This window comes from Nansenia antarctica, assembly GCF_963989245.1.
Source record: "Nansenia antarctica genome assembly, chromosome: 1".
In the NCBI taxonomy this organism is placed as follows: Eukaryota; Metazoa; Chordata; class Actinopteri; order Argentiniformes; family Microstomatidae; genus Nansenia; species Nansenia antarctica.
This window is the reverse complement of record NC_137674.1, coordinates 37,311,150-37,328,534: the sequence shown is the minus strand read 5'-3', so window position 1 is coordinate 37,328,534 and position 17,385 is coordinate 37,311,150. Positions and strand designations below refer to the sequence as shown.

The 17,385-nt window shown below is 46.7% G+C and overlaps 1 protein-coding gene across 1 annotated transcript; it reads right to left on the bottom strand.

The window, feature by feature from the left end:
• Window positions 1-1,377: 1,377 nt before the first annotated feature.
• Window positions 1,378-15,847, bottom strand: crip2 (cysteine-rich protein 2). The gene is made up of 8 exons (XM_080545522.1): window positions 15,709-15,847; window positions 7,544-7,638; window positions 5,297-5,354; window positions 4,855-4,989; window positions 4,374-4,442; window positions 4,121-4,215; window positions 3,781-3,838; window positions 1,378-3,321 (listed from the first exon to the last, which is right to left on the bottom strand). The coding sequence occupies exons 1-8, from the start codon at window positions 15,749-15,751 to the stop codon at window positions 3,254-3,256; spliced, it is 621 nt and encodes a 206-aa protein (XP_080401648.1). The 5' UTR covers window positions 15,752-15,847; the 3' UTR covers window positions 1,378-3,253.
• Window positions 15,848-17,385: the final 1,538 nt, after the last annotated feature.

Genomic DNA, 17,385 nt, shown 5'->3' with positions numbered 1-17,385 from the left:
ATTGTGATATAACCAAATATGGATTATAATAGTCAGCATACTGGACGATGATCATGGTTAGTTATAGTCATGGTTTCATATACACTGTATTGCATTTAGTCTTTCAGTCACATCACAATCTATCAGAGGTTTATTGATCATAATTGGCTTGATATTATTATTATCCATCATTGTCAATGTCGGAATACTGTAAGAATGTTGCAATTAGTTGTGATCATAGTATATCACCATACAGGAGTGCAAGTGAATGCCTGTTTAAAATGAAAATGCAAATAATAGTTTGACTTGAATATCCTTTAATAGGATTGTATAACAGTTTGTTATCATATATGTGTGTGTGTGTGTGTGTGTGTGTGTGTGTGTGTGTATGTGTGTGTGTGTCACCCTAAGGGAGCTATGCAGCTACACCTGTTACTGGTTCATTTTTCAAAGGTGATGTAATGCTGAAACTGGGCTGAAGGCGGAAGGCATTCCTCAAGCTGTCAATCATTTCCATTGTGTGTGTGCCTTGTGTGTCTCATAGGGACATGAAGGCATCTCCAGTGCAGAGAATGTCAAATAATTTATGAGGTTCTTGGTACTTTTTCCATCACTCTTATCTACAGATACCTGCCTCTTTAACTTCTCTTAAATCACTCAATGATTGATTAATCCATGATACAGCATAAAAATCCCACGCATGACAAGAACCCACAACAATGCCTCCACAGCGTACTTCCTGAACACAACCAGACGCACCATTACTCCATCCACACAAACCATCCATACCAGTGACTTATGGCTTTAGTGCTCTGACAGCTGCTTACACTGAGCAAGAGATGGCCTTCTTTGGTGACACACAGAGGCAGATTCCCAGGGGAATGGAGCAGCGAGAAGGTTGGGTTGCCTTTTGTGTTTTTTCTAACAATCATCCCACACATCCAGAGCAGGGGGAAAAGGTAATGCGCTAGTGTGTGTGTGTGTGTGTCATACTGGGCTGTGTTATGAGGGTTATTCTTCTGAATCGAGCTCTGACTACAGGGTTGGTTGAGGTGAAGGTCATCGTCATGTGACCTAGACAGTGTGGTGTATGGGTGCACACTGTGGGCACACTAGCAACTATCAATAAGGATTGCCCAGGAAGTATTCACAGCTGGTAATACATTAATACTGGTTACTAGTAGTTGCGTCATGGGCAGATAGTGTGACTTTGTCTGCATTGTAGGTTGAGGTTCCCAGTGTCACATAGGAATGAAGCCACCTGTCGTAACACAATAGCATGGTGTAGGAGCTTGTTTGCCAAGTGTAGAGTGTTGTTTATTGTATGAGGTCATTTGGGGTGTAACCACCTATGGGATGAGGTCATCCTGGGACAGAGGAAACACAGGACAACATGTAAACAGTATAGAAAGTTTAATTTGGGATTAAAAAGACAGAAGCAGCAGGACTTAAGTGCAGCCTTTTTTTCTCTACAAACAGTGAGTCCTGAAGTGTTCAAAGCCCTACTACACATAACAGATTCTAAGCATAAACAATAACAGTCATATAATACTAATGCACATTCTTACGGAATGCTTTGTCTGCAGTGTCTTAGTTACTTTGTTTCTATAAGCTACCTACTGACGATGGTCATATTTAAAATATCTCATCTTCTCAGAAATACGTCAGGGTTGAATTCTAAAAGTCCCTACCAGGAGTTCCTTAGGGAATTGTACAGCCTATGTTGCGTTATCTTACCTCCTTCATTCGTCCCATAGGGGTCATAGAATACCTTATACAGTAGTTGAACAGGTATTTATTGTAACAATTTAATAAATACACCCTGTACTCTGGTAACAGTTCAAACCAATTAAGACATTTTTACATAACCTAGGCCTCATCCACAACCCTGTCAACCCAGCCATAGGGGTCTTAGACACTCACTCCCCCACAAGAGCAGTTTTATCACCATTCTACATGACATTACTTTTATGTATTAAACTAAACCCCACAGAAAGCCTTTATCTTTTATCATCCATTTGTTCAGGAATGTTGTCGGGAAGCCAAACTGCAAATCTTTCCCTGTCAGATTTATGTGCCTGTGCTCCCATGAGCACTACCTGCACTGTCTGCCAGGTGAGATTCCTCTGTCTGTCAGCATATCAAGCACCTACACCCACAATGCACCTCTCCAACCTGAGGATCACTTTCAGTCCAACGGCTACTTTACATCTTGCGTCATCTCAACACTCCCCTTGAGTTGACCGTGAGCGATGCTTAACTTGAAATAAAAGGGAACTTTTTATTTAAAAGGGAAATTTAAAGTGGGGTCGTAATGTACACACATTGTATATGGAAACATGACATCAATGGTCTAAAGCCGGGTACACATATAAAGATTATCTGGCCGATTTTGGCCCGATTTTCCCCCTTCCGACCAAAGACAGAAAATGCCCGATTATTGGATGGCTCTAAAGATTATCCTACTAGATTATCCTGTGGTGTGAGGTGTGTTAATGCGGGGTACACACATAAGGATTTTCGAAATCTTAACCGATTTGTTATCTGCGACAGACCCCACACATGAAGATAGAAAATCTTGGATTGAACAGCCTTGATCGTATTGTGTGTGGTGTGCGCCGATTTTCCCATTTCTGCACCCCACAGACATAAAGATTATGGTTACGACAGACTCCAGACTCTCTACAGTCTCGTTCCCCAAGCCAGAAATCTTCATGTGTGGGGTCTGTCTCAGATAAGAAATCGGTTAAGATTTTGAAAATCCTTATGTGTGTACCCCGCTTCAGTCATAAGATGAATTGGCCTCACGGGCCCCTGTGTTACAGAGTACATGCAAAGTGGTCCCAGGAGGAGCCCATTTCAGTGCATGAGCAGAATGATAAGTCAATGAGTTACACCCACTGACTCAAGAGATGCTAGTACGCAGTACTATGGCCTAACAAGATGCTCTGGAGCTGTGCTATGTACCCTCTCTGCCAAAATGTCAAGTATGTAATACGTGTCTGGGAGTGTGCCTATCAATCATGTCCTGAGGGCCATCTAGAGGGCTGCAGCACGAGGAGGCAGCGGTGGGTGGCTGGTGCAGGTCACTGGTGCAGGTCACTGTTGGGGTTGGGGGGAGCAGATAAGGTTGAGGAGAGGAGCTGGAGGCAGAAGGCTGTGTCTCAGGTCTGCTTAAGGAGGGAGAGGGATGTGGAGAGGGGGTAGAGATAATACTGTGTTGGGTGGTAGGGGTAGTGTTGGAGAGGGTGGGTCGGAGGCAGGGGACAGAAGCTCAAGGCTGGGTCACGGCGGTGGGCTCCTTGTCGTAGATGTAGCTGCCAACCCCTCCAGTGTTCACCCCTGTGAAACAACAGTCAAACCAAATGATTATGTGGCCTGGGGTGGTCCAGTGGTCTAGCACCATGACCTACAGTGCACACATGTATGCCCATGTCAGCATGGGTTCGAAACCAGCCCACGCCCCGCTGACATACCCTCTCCTCCTTACTTTCCTGTCTTTCACCGCTATCTCTATCCAATAAAACTGAAACGTACGAGAGTATCACACTCCAAAAAATAACATTAAAAACAAATGATTACATCCATCTGACTGTCACATGTTCCTGACTGTGTAACTGATCAATGTGTCTGATATGACAGTGCTGCAACCATTCTTCTGTAATACTCCCTCTTGTGTTGTGCAAGAACTGCAATTGCATGCATTTTCCTGTCAACAAGTTACATGTCCTCCTGCTGTTGTTTTGTGGGACAGCAGCGCCACCTAGCTGTTGATGTAAGGAAGAGAGGACGGGTTCTTACCTTTGGGCCCGAAAAGGCAGGCATAGCATGGCTTGTGGCAGTAAGGTTGGCCATCATGCTGTAAAGGTAAACACAATAAAAAAACATGCATCATCTTTCTGAGAATATCCTCTCTCTCTCTCTCTCTCTCTCTCTCTCTCTCTCTCTCTCTCTCTCTCTCTCTCTCTCTCTCTCTCTCTCTCTCTCTCTCTCTCTCTCTCTCTCTCTCTCTCTCTCTCTCTCTCTCTCTCTCTCTCTCTCTCTCTCTCTCTCTCTCTCTCTCTCTCTCTCTCTCTCTCTCTCTCTCTCTCTCTCACTCTCTCTCACTCTCTCTCACTCTCTCTCTCACTCTCTCTCTCACCTCTGCGTGGCTGCCGGCAGTCAATGTCTTGCTGCACCTCTCACAGCGCAGACAGGGGCGATGCCAGTCCTTCCCAAGAGATGTCACCTTCTCCGCTGTGGAACACACACACACACACACACACGTCACTATGGAAACCACACAGGACGGACACATATCACCATGGCAACCACATTACAGGTTCCCACTCAGAGCCTGACCCCAGCATCTCAGCCCTCTTATGAGTGTGTGAGTGAGGATGGAGGGGACTTACCAAAGTATACCTTCTTGTTGCACCTGGGACACAGGTTTGCCTCACCAGAGAAGGTGGTGATGCTTGAGGCTGCAGAGAGATTATGCTGTTAATGTTATCAGCAAGTGTAGGGGTTTACATTTACACGCAAGTAAACATTTCAAATCTCGAGTAACACACACACACACACACACACACACACACACACACACACACACACACACACACACACACACACACACACACACACACACACACACAGGAAATGTGGCCTTTGGCCCACCACTGTGGAAAAACCCAGGGTAAACAGTTTGAGAAAATCCCATGTCCCTGGAGCATGCCTGCAGGGAGGCTTTTATCACTGACTCACTCAGCAGAGTCACACTGCTGCTCTCGCTCTCCCCCCTAGTCTAGCGCTGTACACTCATCTCTTTTGGCTGAAACTCCACTACATGTCCTCACACTCACTCTCACTCTCACTCTCACTCTCACTCTCACTCACCTTTGACTGGTCCCCTGGGGGGTGCAGACATCTTCTTCTCCTCCGGTTTGGGGGCACTGTCCACAGCAGTAGGGGCAGGAGTGTTGTTGACGGGGGCCTCATACACATAGGACCCTGCTCCACCAATGTTTACACCTAGACACACCACACAGCAGAGAGGTCAGAGCATGTTGTCTGCCACGTGGAAGACCCAAGCGTATACTATTATACTATCTGCAAGGTCTGAATGCGACACTTGAGTTAATATATTTCAGGAGGGCATGATTCCAAACCACCCTACCTCCACTACATCAAGAGAGTACCACACTCCATAATACTGAAGACTAGTCATGTCAGGGCTAATTGTACACATGAACACAATAACACATATACTGTAGATCCACTATCTAATGTCCATTCAATGACAACACATTCAGTGTCAATAAAGTAAAGTGTACCGCACCTTTTGGCCCAAAGAGGGCAGCATAGCATGGTTTGTGGCAGAAGGGCTTTCCATCATGCTGTGGGAGGAATGAAGAGGAGAACAAGAAGGACAGACAGTGAGTAAATAACTACATGTTCCAAGATTGACAACCATAGCACTGCAATTTTCATCTAATAACGATCATTGTTATTATTGGATTGTCTTTGTGGGCGCGCGCGCGTGCGTGTGTGTGTGTGTGTATGTGGGTGTGTGGGTGTGATTTAACTAGCTGTTAGTGTCACAACAGCAGATAATACCAGATTAAATAAGCAAAGGTAACCAGGAGATACTCTGTTGATTCATCAAACACTAAGCCTTATGTAGGTGTGTGTGTGTGTGTGTGTGTGTGTGTGTGTGTGTGTGAGAGAGAGTGTGTGTGTATGTATGTATGCCTGGTAGATGACCAGCTCTCAGGCTTCGAAATGGCTGTGCGTCAGGTGTCAGGACTCTGTGGCCTTCCTGAGGCATGCTGGGAAAGTGATGGTCATGTAACAGCGTGTGGGGCAGCTGGGGAGATCAGGACCCGGGCCAGAGGGCTGCCGCCCAGCGGGGGATGAATGAGCGGATGGCACCAACCAATGCCAATGCCAGAATGTCCAGGGAATAACTGGCATGAGGTCACTAAATACAAGCTACCCACAACCGCCCCCACACGTGGCATCTCCAGCCCAAGCCTCTTCCCCAGAACACAGAGCATAGTAGAACAGGCTTGTTCTCATCCCCTCTCTCAATAATGTGCAGTACAACCAATGACAGGATGAGCTACTGTTATGGCAGCCATAAACAGACACATCCCCTTTAAAGATTTATGGGTGGGTGACATTTACGGGGTCTGGGTACAATTCTGTTAATGCCTGGCTATAACTAAGACTATGGGACTGATGGTTCCTCCTCAAGAAGCCTTAGCAGCAGAACACAGAGGTTTCATTGTCCACCACTAGGCTGGTGTGATACACTCTACTGTACTGCAGCTCTGGTTCTGTCCCTCCCGCTTCGCTTTTACTACTTCGTCTTCCCACATCCTGACATCCGAGTCGTCTCGGTTCAGCCCTGGCCCCCCCCCCCCTCACCTCAGAGCACCGTGCCCCCCCACCACCAACCCCACCTCGGAGCCCCGTGCCCCACCTCGGAGCCCCGTGCCCCCCCCCACCAACCCCACCTCAGAGCCTCGTCTCCCCCACCACCTCAGAGCCCCCTGCTTCGTATGGCCCGCGACCTGTATCAGAAACCTTGGTGAGGTGGATTAGTACAGACATGATCTTCCAGTGTCGAGCACAGAGCTATGACCTGCTCTTTGGATGGCTTGGCCATCTGCCAGTGCCACTGGCCTTGGGGGAGTTGCATGCCTCTCTCACCCCACAGACAAGAGGCCGCATCGGGCTTCGCCTCCCCCGCGCTAGCCTCCTTAAAGAGACAGGCGGTGGAGCTCTGACCCCTGCCCCGTACTGAGCCTGGGATTCCAGAACTGATCACGCTAACCCCTCAATCCCACTGCATTCCTTATTTTGATTTAAACTAAACCCCTATTTCTGAGCCCCACCCCCCTTCCATGACGATAGAAAGGGGCATGGACTTTTTTCAGACTGCAGCCAGGCTCTCGCCATGGCAACCACAGCTTGGGGCGGGATTTTGGTTCTGTCTGTGGAGAGGAGGGAGGGAGGGAGGGATTTAGGTTCTGTCTGTGTGGAGAGAGAGAGAGAGAGAGAGAGAGAGAGAGAGAGAGAGAGAGAGAGAGAGAGAGAGAGAACATGTACATGTAATCATATAGAGATTAAAGGAGAGGACACTGAGGTCTGGAGGGAACATTTCTTTTTCTGAAGACTTCACATCCTTCCTGTGACTGTTTCACATTGACGGTTCAAATTAACCGTGTGTGGGGAGGACATGGAGACTGGAGGGGTTCTTCTTATTCGCAAGGACAGAGAGGAGGTTTGGGCCGAATGGTTGGCCAGGTCAGGAGGAGAATAAGACAGACACACTGCAAGGACGAGGAGGGTTGTGGTGATGTTTGGTGATGTTACAGATTGATCTGATTATATAAGAGAAAGCTATCGTGAGGCAAATGATAATCATCTCCCATGGATATAGCATGTGCAAATTAGTCAATAGATAAGCCAGGCAGACTGGGCTTTCCTTATTAAATAGTACACTGAGGCCAAGTCACTGTTTGTGTGTGTGTGTGTGTGTGTGTCCGTCCTCTGGACCCCTCTGCTCCCCTCTCCTCACCTCAGCATGGCCCCCTGCGTTCAGAGTCTTGTTACAGCGTCCACACTTCAGGCAGAACTTGTGCCAGTCCTTCCCCAGCGAGGACACCTTCTCAGCTACACAGAGAGAGAGAGAGAGAGAGGGTGGGGGGGGAGAGAAGAGAGGAGAGGATGTCATTCGATGAAACAGTCGAATAAGGCATCTCAATATAGCTAGATCAAACCCTTCAGTTCGTTTTCTGAAAATCCCCACATGCAACATTTGTATCTTCTAACTCTAGTGATGTTCCTTTTTCTCTATGAAAGAAGGCAATTCCTCAGGGCTTCATAATCTACTACAGTACAGCATAATGACTGTCTGTGTTTCCTATGTTGGGTAGTACACACACACACACACACACACACACAGGATGCAGTGAGGTCATCAAGGGACAGACAGTTGCGTGAGGCCGAGTACAGCTGGACAGTAGGGTGTCAACAGCTAACCCAGATCCCTGTGTAAATCCCCCCATATTTAATTTAACCCCTCCCTCCCCAACCCCATTTCCGTCCCCTTGCGCCAGTCTCCCAGACCACTTCCCCAGTCCAGGCTGGAGTGGCCCTAATTATACCCTTTCCAATTATAAATCTCTCCTTCCACACAATGATCCCATGGACTCCCACAGCGGAGGAAACACCTTCGCTTATCACGGCAGGGCACAATCAGCCGGACCGGACACCAGACGGGACTTCCTAGACCTCCCTCCCTCCCTCCCTCGCTTTCCTCGTCTGAAGAGCAGGACTGTTTTAGAACCACCCCCCCCCCCCCCCCATGGGGGTTCATGTTTACTCGCCAATCAGTTTCACTGTCCATTTTCACTGGACACCCCAGAAAGACAACGTACCACAGGCTAGTACAGAATAACACACTGTAGGCCTACATGTCACCAATGGTGTACACAGGGTTGGAGAAATGCAAACAGATGTCTTTTTTCATCATTCGTTTTTTTCTCAAATAGGAGGATAATGACAGGCAAGCTTCTAGGTCTAGATTGGGGCAGGAGGCTATGCTTGGCTTTTGTGAGAGGTGATAAACTCCACTGTTAACAACCTCTTCAGTTTAACAGGCTGTTGTTATTGTAACAGGCGAGAGGTTGTTAAGAGTGGTGTCTGCGTTATGAGTGTGTGAGTTACAGAGGAGGAGGAGGAGGACATCTCATCTCATCTGGACAAGCTGCTAATCCCCTGGCTGTCATCCAGACACCCCCTCTTCCCCCTCCCATCATCTATCCATATACCACACACAGTCATGGGGGGACCAGGCCAACTGCAGAGCCAGGCACATCTTGACACACACACACACACACACACACACACACACACACACACAAAGCAGGGGGGGAAAGGAAAAATAACGTCTTGACCCACTAATGTAAGGGCACCACCATCACCCACCCCACCTTGTTATGTTAAGGAGGCGAGGGCAAACGCGCGGACACTTGTGCAAACAAACAAATCACGGAAATCCTCAGGATGTGTGTGTTAATGCTGTCAACACTGATCAGGTTACATCTAAGTCCTAGCCTACAGGCTTGGAGAGAGATTCACTCCTCTTTCAACTGGACCTCTCTCTAAAGATCTCCCCGAAATTAATCTTGGACCTAGGCTACACGCCAGCTTCTGATTCTTAATGGATAACACAAGGTGGTCTGGATGTCAACTGTCTCGGTCTATTGATGGATGATGACCTCAGTGGACTGTGTCACAGTAGGCAGAGGTCAGAAAGTGACAGACATAGTGATACTGTACATGTCTTGCACGTAAGCTGCTTAGCTCTTGTTTTGATCTCCTGAGGTAACCTCTACGGTCTTTGGCTGGGCTACTCTGGGTATACTGTCAATACGGTGTGTGATATGGCTGAGATTCCCTCTGCTGCATCATGACACCGTGTCTGGTGGCTCCCTGGTTTGACCCCATGAAATGGGAGTGATTTCACTGGAGGTCAAGGTCAAAAAACTCCCAGGGAGAAGATTGGAGTCATAAATCTATCTAATAGAATCAGCATTACAACAACCGGAGGAACATTGTTCTCCAGAGTGTATGACAACAATCAGTTGAATATCAAATAAATACCGCTCTCAGTAAACACAATATGACATTATATGATCCATATGATGGTCCAGACTCAAGGTAGGCCTAAGTGTTTCAATGCGGCCAGCAATGATCGTGGTATCAGAAGAGGGTGGTATCTGCCATAATCGAATCACCTGTTTTGGATTGTTCTATGATGGGAACAGCACTGTTATTTAGGATCTTATTCAGAAGGGCAGCAGATATATTTTTGTCTTTGGGCCTTTGTCTTTGGAGTGGTTTTGTTTTGGGGACAGTGCTATCCTATTGAGGGGGGGGCTACAACATGAGAGAAGGCCCTCGGGCTAACAGTGTAAATCACAGGCACTGTAATTAGACAGCCATTAAGTGAAGGGGAAATAATAACAAGGAACGTGTAATTTAAGAAGGGGTCGAAAGGGGGGGCTTCTAATGGGAGCTATTTCTCCAAGTGGCCTCATTACCACCCCTTAATTACCGACTGTAACCACGGCGGTGGCACCCAAACATCGGAGCTCCGGGCCTACACTCACCCCAGGCCAGGAGGAATGAGGGGATGATTGGAGGAGCCTTTTAGCGGCTCTCTCTGCGTCTTAAACAATCTGAGAAGCCATAGCAGATAAATAAGCACTCCGTCCTGAACAGAATTTACACAGCTGAACTCCCAGCATGCCACACTGCAGGAATGTCCTCCAGGAGTGTGTGTTGAGATCTCTTACAGGGACACCTGTCATCACAAACGTAGATTAAAGTGTGTGTGTCCGTGACATGTTAGATGACGTGTCCGTGACATGTTTCTTGATGTAGATAGGCCTACAGTATCTAGAAAGAGAACACACATAATTCAATACACAAATATGGTCAAGTGCATTCATCTCGTATTTGTATCGCTGTAAATCACCAAGTTATGCTGTTCATCAATCACTCCATCCTAGCCTGCATTGTTTTCCCACGGACAGATGGAGTGGCCCTGTTTAAAAACACACACACGCCACAGATCTATGATCTATGGAAAAATGTAAAGCTCAAGCTATAGTCTAAGTACTGAACTATTCATTCTCACGACATTTCATGTATGATGGTATTAAAGTTAAAGGTAAATATTTGCAAATTCCGGTTGGTTGGATTGATTTCTGCTTCAGGCTTCAGTAATGTGAACCCATCTGTTCAGCCCCTCCCTACTGTAACACTCCCCTCCCTCCCCCTTTCCTTTGCTTTCCTGTCCTGGCCCCCATCCCCCATTTCCCTCCCTCATACACGCCAGCTGAGTCCACGCTGGCGTTTGCCTAACAGCCCTGTGTTAATGGCAAGTCCCATTTCCCATGCACCTGACTCCTGAAGGCCTAAAGGCCAAGGCAGGAGGCCACACATGGCATGGAATGTACAGGGAGGGAGAGGGAGGGGGAGAGAGAGAGAGAGAGAGAGAGAGAGAGAGAGAGAGAGAGAGAGCAAGAGAAAGGGGGCACAAACAATTACGGCACAACCATCTTCCCGCCTCCTCCAGCAGGAAGGGAAAACATGCAGCCTGCGTTCCCACTGCATCCTCTTTCTCCACTCTGCTCTTTTCAATACAGTTAAAACATACAAACAGCATCAAGGCTAAATGACCTTTGCTTTGGTGAAAAGACAATGGCCATTCAGTCCTACGGCAAAACAGTGGCCTTCTACCCCACCCTAGCACTGATCAGTCACAGGACCAGCCACATTCCATCACATAACCGCCACATTAGGCTATATAGTCCACCATTTTAGTTGGTGTGCTGCGTGTTACAATTGGTTTTCAGCGTCCATGCTCCTGGTGATGTGTCCCTCCAGGGCGGGGAGGATGGATGGATGGATGGAGATGCCTCTGGGACACACATGTTTGGATCCAACTCCGTCTGGCTGATGCAACCCCAGTGCAAAACTTGGCTCTTAAGACGTCTGTCGCCTCAGTCAAGGCGAGGTTTCCTCTCTCTCTCTCCTCCTCCACGAATACAGAGAACGACCTCGTGAATTCTCTCGGTGACGTAAATGAGCAGCAGTTCACTCACATCCTGTCTGCTCTGGTCAGAGGAGCCCCAAGCGAAGCACTGTAATAGCCTAGCCATATTCTCACCCTTGCTTACCCTCACCCATCTATCTCTTCTATGCAACCCGCCAGGACATCGTGTTCTAGGGGGGACTACAAATAGGACTAGTATGCATGACAAGCATGCAGAGTAGTAGTATGCATGCTACAATGGAAACAGGTCAATGTCAGCTAATGACATGTCACACTACAATATAGCCTTAGCCTACCCTACACATTTCAGTTTAAATTATCCGTGCTATAAGAGTACGTTATCTCCTGTTTGTAGAATCAAATGCTATTTGAAATTCACGTCATTGTCTCACAGAGTCCATGCGCTTGGTGCTTGCTTTCATTTCAAAATAAAGGGACTCGGCCTCAGAGCCTTTTAGTTCAGCCTCACAAAGTTGGTAGTGTTCAGTGTTGGCTAGTGATGTTGGCTAAGAAAAAAAATTTGCTTTGCGAGTTAGTGTGAGGCAAAAAGGAATTTGTAGTCAACGTTTAATGATATAAATAATGCAGCCTGTGATTTAGCCTAACTTTCACAGCTGGATGATTTAAAAAACCAAACAGCCTAGGCCTAGTCGGTCAGTTTTATTGAAGGATCATATCATCATTACACAACAGGGAGCCGTAGGTGTTCAATCCCCGCAGGAGGATGAGTCACGGCCATTAGAGGATCATATTATTGTGTCTGAAAGAGGTAGAGAGAAAGAGGCCCTCATCGACCAGTTTCACAGGGTCTTACAGGTTATGCAATGCCACAGAGTAGGAGGCACTGACTCAAGAAATGACCTTATATAACCGACGAGGCGCATTCAAACAGCCCATTGGGGTAGCCAAGCGGAAAACAGGGTACTCTACCATCCAGAGACAAAAATCTGTGTGTGTATGTGTGTGTTTGTGTGTGTGTGTGTGTGTGTGTGTAGTAGTGTGAACGTTTGTGAGTTAGAAGGAGATACAGGGAGTGTGTGGGAAATAGGGTGTTCTACTAACATAGAAGGGTTGAGACAGCCTAGGTATTCTAATGACACTGAAAGGACAGATTAGTGTGCAGACAGAGACAGAAAGAGCCTTGTATGAATAGAGATGTCGTTACTCATTATAATGCATGAGACACTTTGAGAGTCTCTGTTTAAATAAAAGGCAAGCCACCCCTCTCCTCCTCTCCCTTACTTAAATACAGGAGAGGAATTCAGGGCCTGGGGCTAGCTATACCCAAGTGAGGGAGGGAGATAAAAAAGAAAGAAAAAAGAAAGAATCAGAGAGTGGAAGAAAGAATGAACATCTCATGGTAGCACATCATCATTTCTGAGTTTGTTCACTTAGATGTCATGCACAAGGGTACTACACTTTTTGTCTCAGTACAATGACAATAAAGTTTCATCGAATCTACTGCAAATATTGGTCCAATTCAGATAGAACTTAGAAGTTCAGTTTAGTGAGCTTGCAAGTTCTCTCTCTCTCTCACGCACACGCACGCGCGCACGCACGCACGCAGACACACCTCTCTCTATTCCCATTGGGTCACTGTCCTAGTCACTTGTCAGTCAATAGTCCCCTCTGCATTGCCAAAATCGTTTCACATTTCTCTACTGTGACACTCAAACTTGACAAATATGCTGTCCTACACTCTGGGGATCAAAGTCCAACAGACACAACCCTGCGGTCATGCATTCTTCAGAAGCCAACACTTTTATTTTTGGTTTCATTAAAAATAAATCCATGAGAATCATGAGAAAAATCATGAACCTTTGATAAATAAATAAACTGGTCGAGATTCTGACAAGAGATGGACAAAAATGGTAATGTACAGAAAAGAGATGTGAGACATAGCTTAATTCTTCTATCAACAAATTATGCTTTATTCTCCACTACTACAGTGAACATTCGCTTTAATGGCGACAAAATGACAGCATCTGCTAACAACTGCTCAATAAAGAACAGAAAGTAGCCTAATAAAACATTTCCTTAGAAGTCAAGTTTCCATTTCAGACAGTGGCTCACCACTGGATTTTTTTTAAACTACATACTGCAGGCCTGGTCCCTCCAGAAAGAGAGAGAGACGTAGAGTTAAACACCCACTAATTCAAATATTGGGCAATGCCAGCTGAACGACCAGGTTGGGCACAGACACAGGGTGGGGCCTGCACCTCACTACCAGATGCCACGCCAACCATACTGAGCAACGAGCCTCTTTCTCCACAAACAAGTGTTTAGGACTATGTTACTAAGTCAAGGAAAGCTCTAGTAGTAATGACACTATAACTTCACCTCATTATCTAATCTCAATTAGATTTTTAAAATCCACTCCAAATCATATATCATTTTTCTCATAAGGCAGGCAGTCATTGGTATCTCCTAGTAGGCCTATGCTAAACTGCCATGTCAACGTCCAGTCCTGCTTTGATCAGCAGCACATCAGCACAACCATAACGTACATCCCTCCATCTAGGGGGGAGTCAGGTGTCTGAGGTATGTGTGTAGGGAGCCACTCCACTCCTTCTACTTACAGCATTCTGGAATTCCTCGGTGACATCACTCTGATGTTCCAAGCAGAGGGCGGCAGAGCCAGAGATCAGTCTCAGACCTCGCCCCAAGCCTCATCATAGTTGCCTTTGACTGTCCCATCAGCCATTTATTAAAGCTGTAACATAATAGTCACTCATTCATTCCTTTTCTCCCGTCCTCCTCTGGGTCTGACGTGGACAAAACCAATCACTGTTCCCAGTAGCCTAACCACAGCGTCAGTCACGGCACTGCAGACAGGCCTGCCCCAGGCACACCCTTCAGAACGAGGCTAACTTCAGCAGGCTGGATCTCAGAGTTACATAAAGAGGAATAAATAAATGAGCATGCCGCAGTGAATCATAAACCGACTGCTAAAGTACTAAGAATATAAAAGGTGCAGTTAAATCAGATGAGTATAATCGTATTTGAAGATATTAAATCAGATTTTCCACTTAAGGAGTGCTGTTATATAACAAGTGACTTCCATTCTCATAATTGAAAAATTGAGCCCATGACAGGTTCAAGTGCAATGAGGTGTAGTAGGGCTGTGTAGCTGTGAGGAATAAATAGTGTTTGTTCCACGCTCCAAATAAAACCAACAACACATCAGGTGATTGTCAGTGGCTGCAAAAAAAAGAGTACGGTAATAGTGTTATCTAAGCTACCTAGACTCAACACCTTACCCAAAGTGGATGTTTTACATGTTGTTTGCTGTCTGATCAAATGGTTCAGATCATTTATCTGACACAGCTTTATAAGAGCAACAGAGCTTCCCTCTGAGTGGGCACCTTCAGCATACAGGCATGGCCATTATCCCACTTCTAACAAGAGCACTCAGACTCAGCCACCTCCAAAGCCAACTGCCCTACTACTGTATTATGCCAAGCACAATAAATGAACAATAGACTACCCCATCTGCTATAGTTCAGTGTCAAATACGATCAATCAACAAACTTGAGGTCTGAAAGATAATGCATTAAATAAAATAAAAAAAAATCTTTGACACTGATTGAATGAATGGATATCTCAGACCTTTTTTCCTTTCCTGCGGTTTTGTTTTCCTAAATCGATGCCTTTATTTACACAGTTAGGTAACGGTCCTCCAACAATTGATCCAAAAGTGTTTAACACTTCTCCTAGGAATGTTATCAACGTGACTGAAGTCCCTAGCCGTAGCCTAGAATGTTCAAAATAAGTATAGAGAGGAGCATTGATTATAAATCCAGTATCCTCATTTTTTTTCTTCAAATAACACAATGAATGGATCTCACAGGAAAAACAGCTCGCTACTGTAGGTCAGTAAAGCTGGACGTCCTCCTTGACAGTTTTGTAAACACTGAAAACATGTGCTTACGACCAAGAATTTTGTGGTTTGCTATTCGCATTTCTTTGTGAAATGTCTACCTTTTGTCATTTGTGAATTAAAACAAAGCGTCCAAAACAACCAGTACATTGTAATCCTAGCATCTCGTATCAAACTGAACCCAGCAGCACCATGTGCACACATTAGATACAAGAGAGAAAACGGGACAACTTACCAAAATACACCGTCTTGTCACACTTGGGACACTTCGAAGCCATGTTGCAATGTTACTATCGACGTAAAGTGGTCTGTTTAAGTGGTCTGTCTGTTTACAAACAGAGTTCTATCCACCTTCTCCCTATCGTATTCACGCGCAAGTGGCTCCGTTCACACAGAAGCCGAGAGCATCTCTTTCAGAACACCGCTCCTCATTTGCATAGTCCCGCCCCCGTCCCGATGCCCGTCCTCACTTTCTCTTTGGCCGAGCTGGCGGTCAGTCACCAGTCGGGCGGGAGTGTCTTGGTCACTGATGTCTACAGGGGCACACTCCGCACTCCGCACTCCCACTTCTTTCCTTTTTCCACCACGCGAGTAGGCCAGTGTTTGGTTGAACTACAATGCGCCCTTTCACGAGACATGAATAGGAATTTCTCGGGGTAGCACAGCCACAGACATTGAAAGTTGGCTGTTGAACTGGATCAGTCTGACCATGCCATTATCTGGCATGATCTACTACACTCTGAGAGATGTATTTAACTTTGTGTTTACATAGGCCCAAAATATATTTCATGGACATATTATTGGCATGGTGGAGGAGGAGGTCTAATTTATAAGTCTATGGGTCTAAGACTAGGTCAGATACTCTCACATCCCCTACCCTCCCTCTATGTTGACTTTATGAGTTACACACCAGAGTACGCACATTTCTTTCCAAAGTACGTGACTGTTAGGTCACCCATTCACACATTGGTGCTGTCCTTCACCCACCAGATCCTGCAGTGATACTCTGCAGGTCCCCAGCCCAGGAACGGACACACATTCTCCAGCTATTTCCCAGAGAGCTGTGAGTTTCCCAGCTGATTAGCGCCAGGCGCGCCTGTGTGACCCGTTCATCTTATCTCTCTGAGCGCACTGTTTTCAAAAAGTGTTCCTGTTCCAACCGCCGGGCTGCCTGTGCCTGCTGACGTGAATGTCACTGAGCCTGCCTCTCTCTCTGGAACCCAGGACGGAGAAAAGTGCCTCATGGGTGACTGTCTGTGCCAAAGAGGACATGACTTCATTAACGTTCACCTCCAGCAGTTTGCAGTGGTTGCAGGTTTGTGTTCAGCTGCAGTGCAGAATTTGGCTCGGCAGAGATGGAGGAGGGGGAGGACTGTGTTTGTGTCTGTGTGTGTGTGTGTGTGTGTGTGGGGGGGGGGGGGGTTAGAAAAGAGGAGAGAAGAGAAATGGGGGATGGCAGTGGAAAGAAAGAGTGAGAGGATACTGTGAAGGGCTTAGTGAGCGGTGGTGCTGTGTGGTCAGGGGGACAGAGTGGCTGGCAGGACAGATCCAGGTCACTGGTCATTAGCATCTCTCTGATCTGACGCCTGGTTCAGACTGCAGACCGGTCTGCCGCTCCAGGAGGCCTAGATCAGTCACAGACAGACAGACCCAGCAGGGGTGTGTGAACCAGGGGTGCGTGTTTCTACAGTGCACACCTGTTCCAGACCCCCCCCCCCTCCCCCTCCTGCTGCTAATCCATAAGGCTCAAGGGCAAACAGGTGCCATGACAGTCCACTCTCTCCGTCTCTTCTACTTCCTTCCTCCCCCCCCCCCCCCCAACACAGACACACACACACACACACACACACACATGCACATACACACACATCCCTCTACTACTCTCACAGATGCAAATGCCATTAGAGCTACG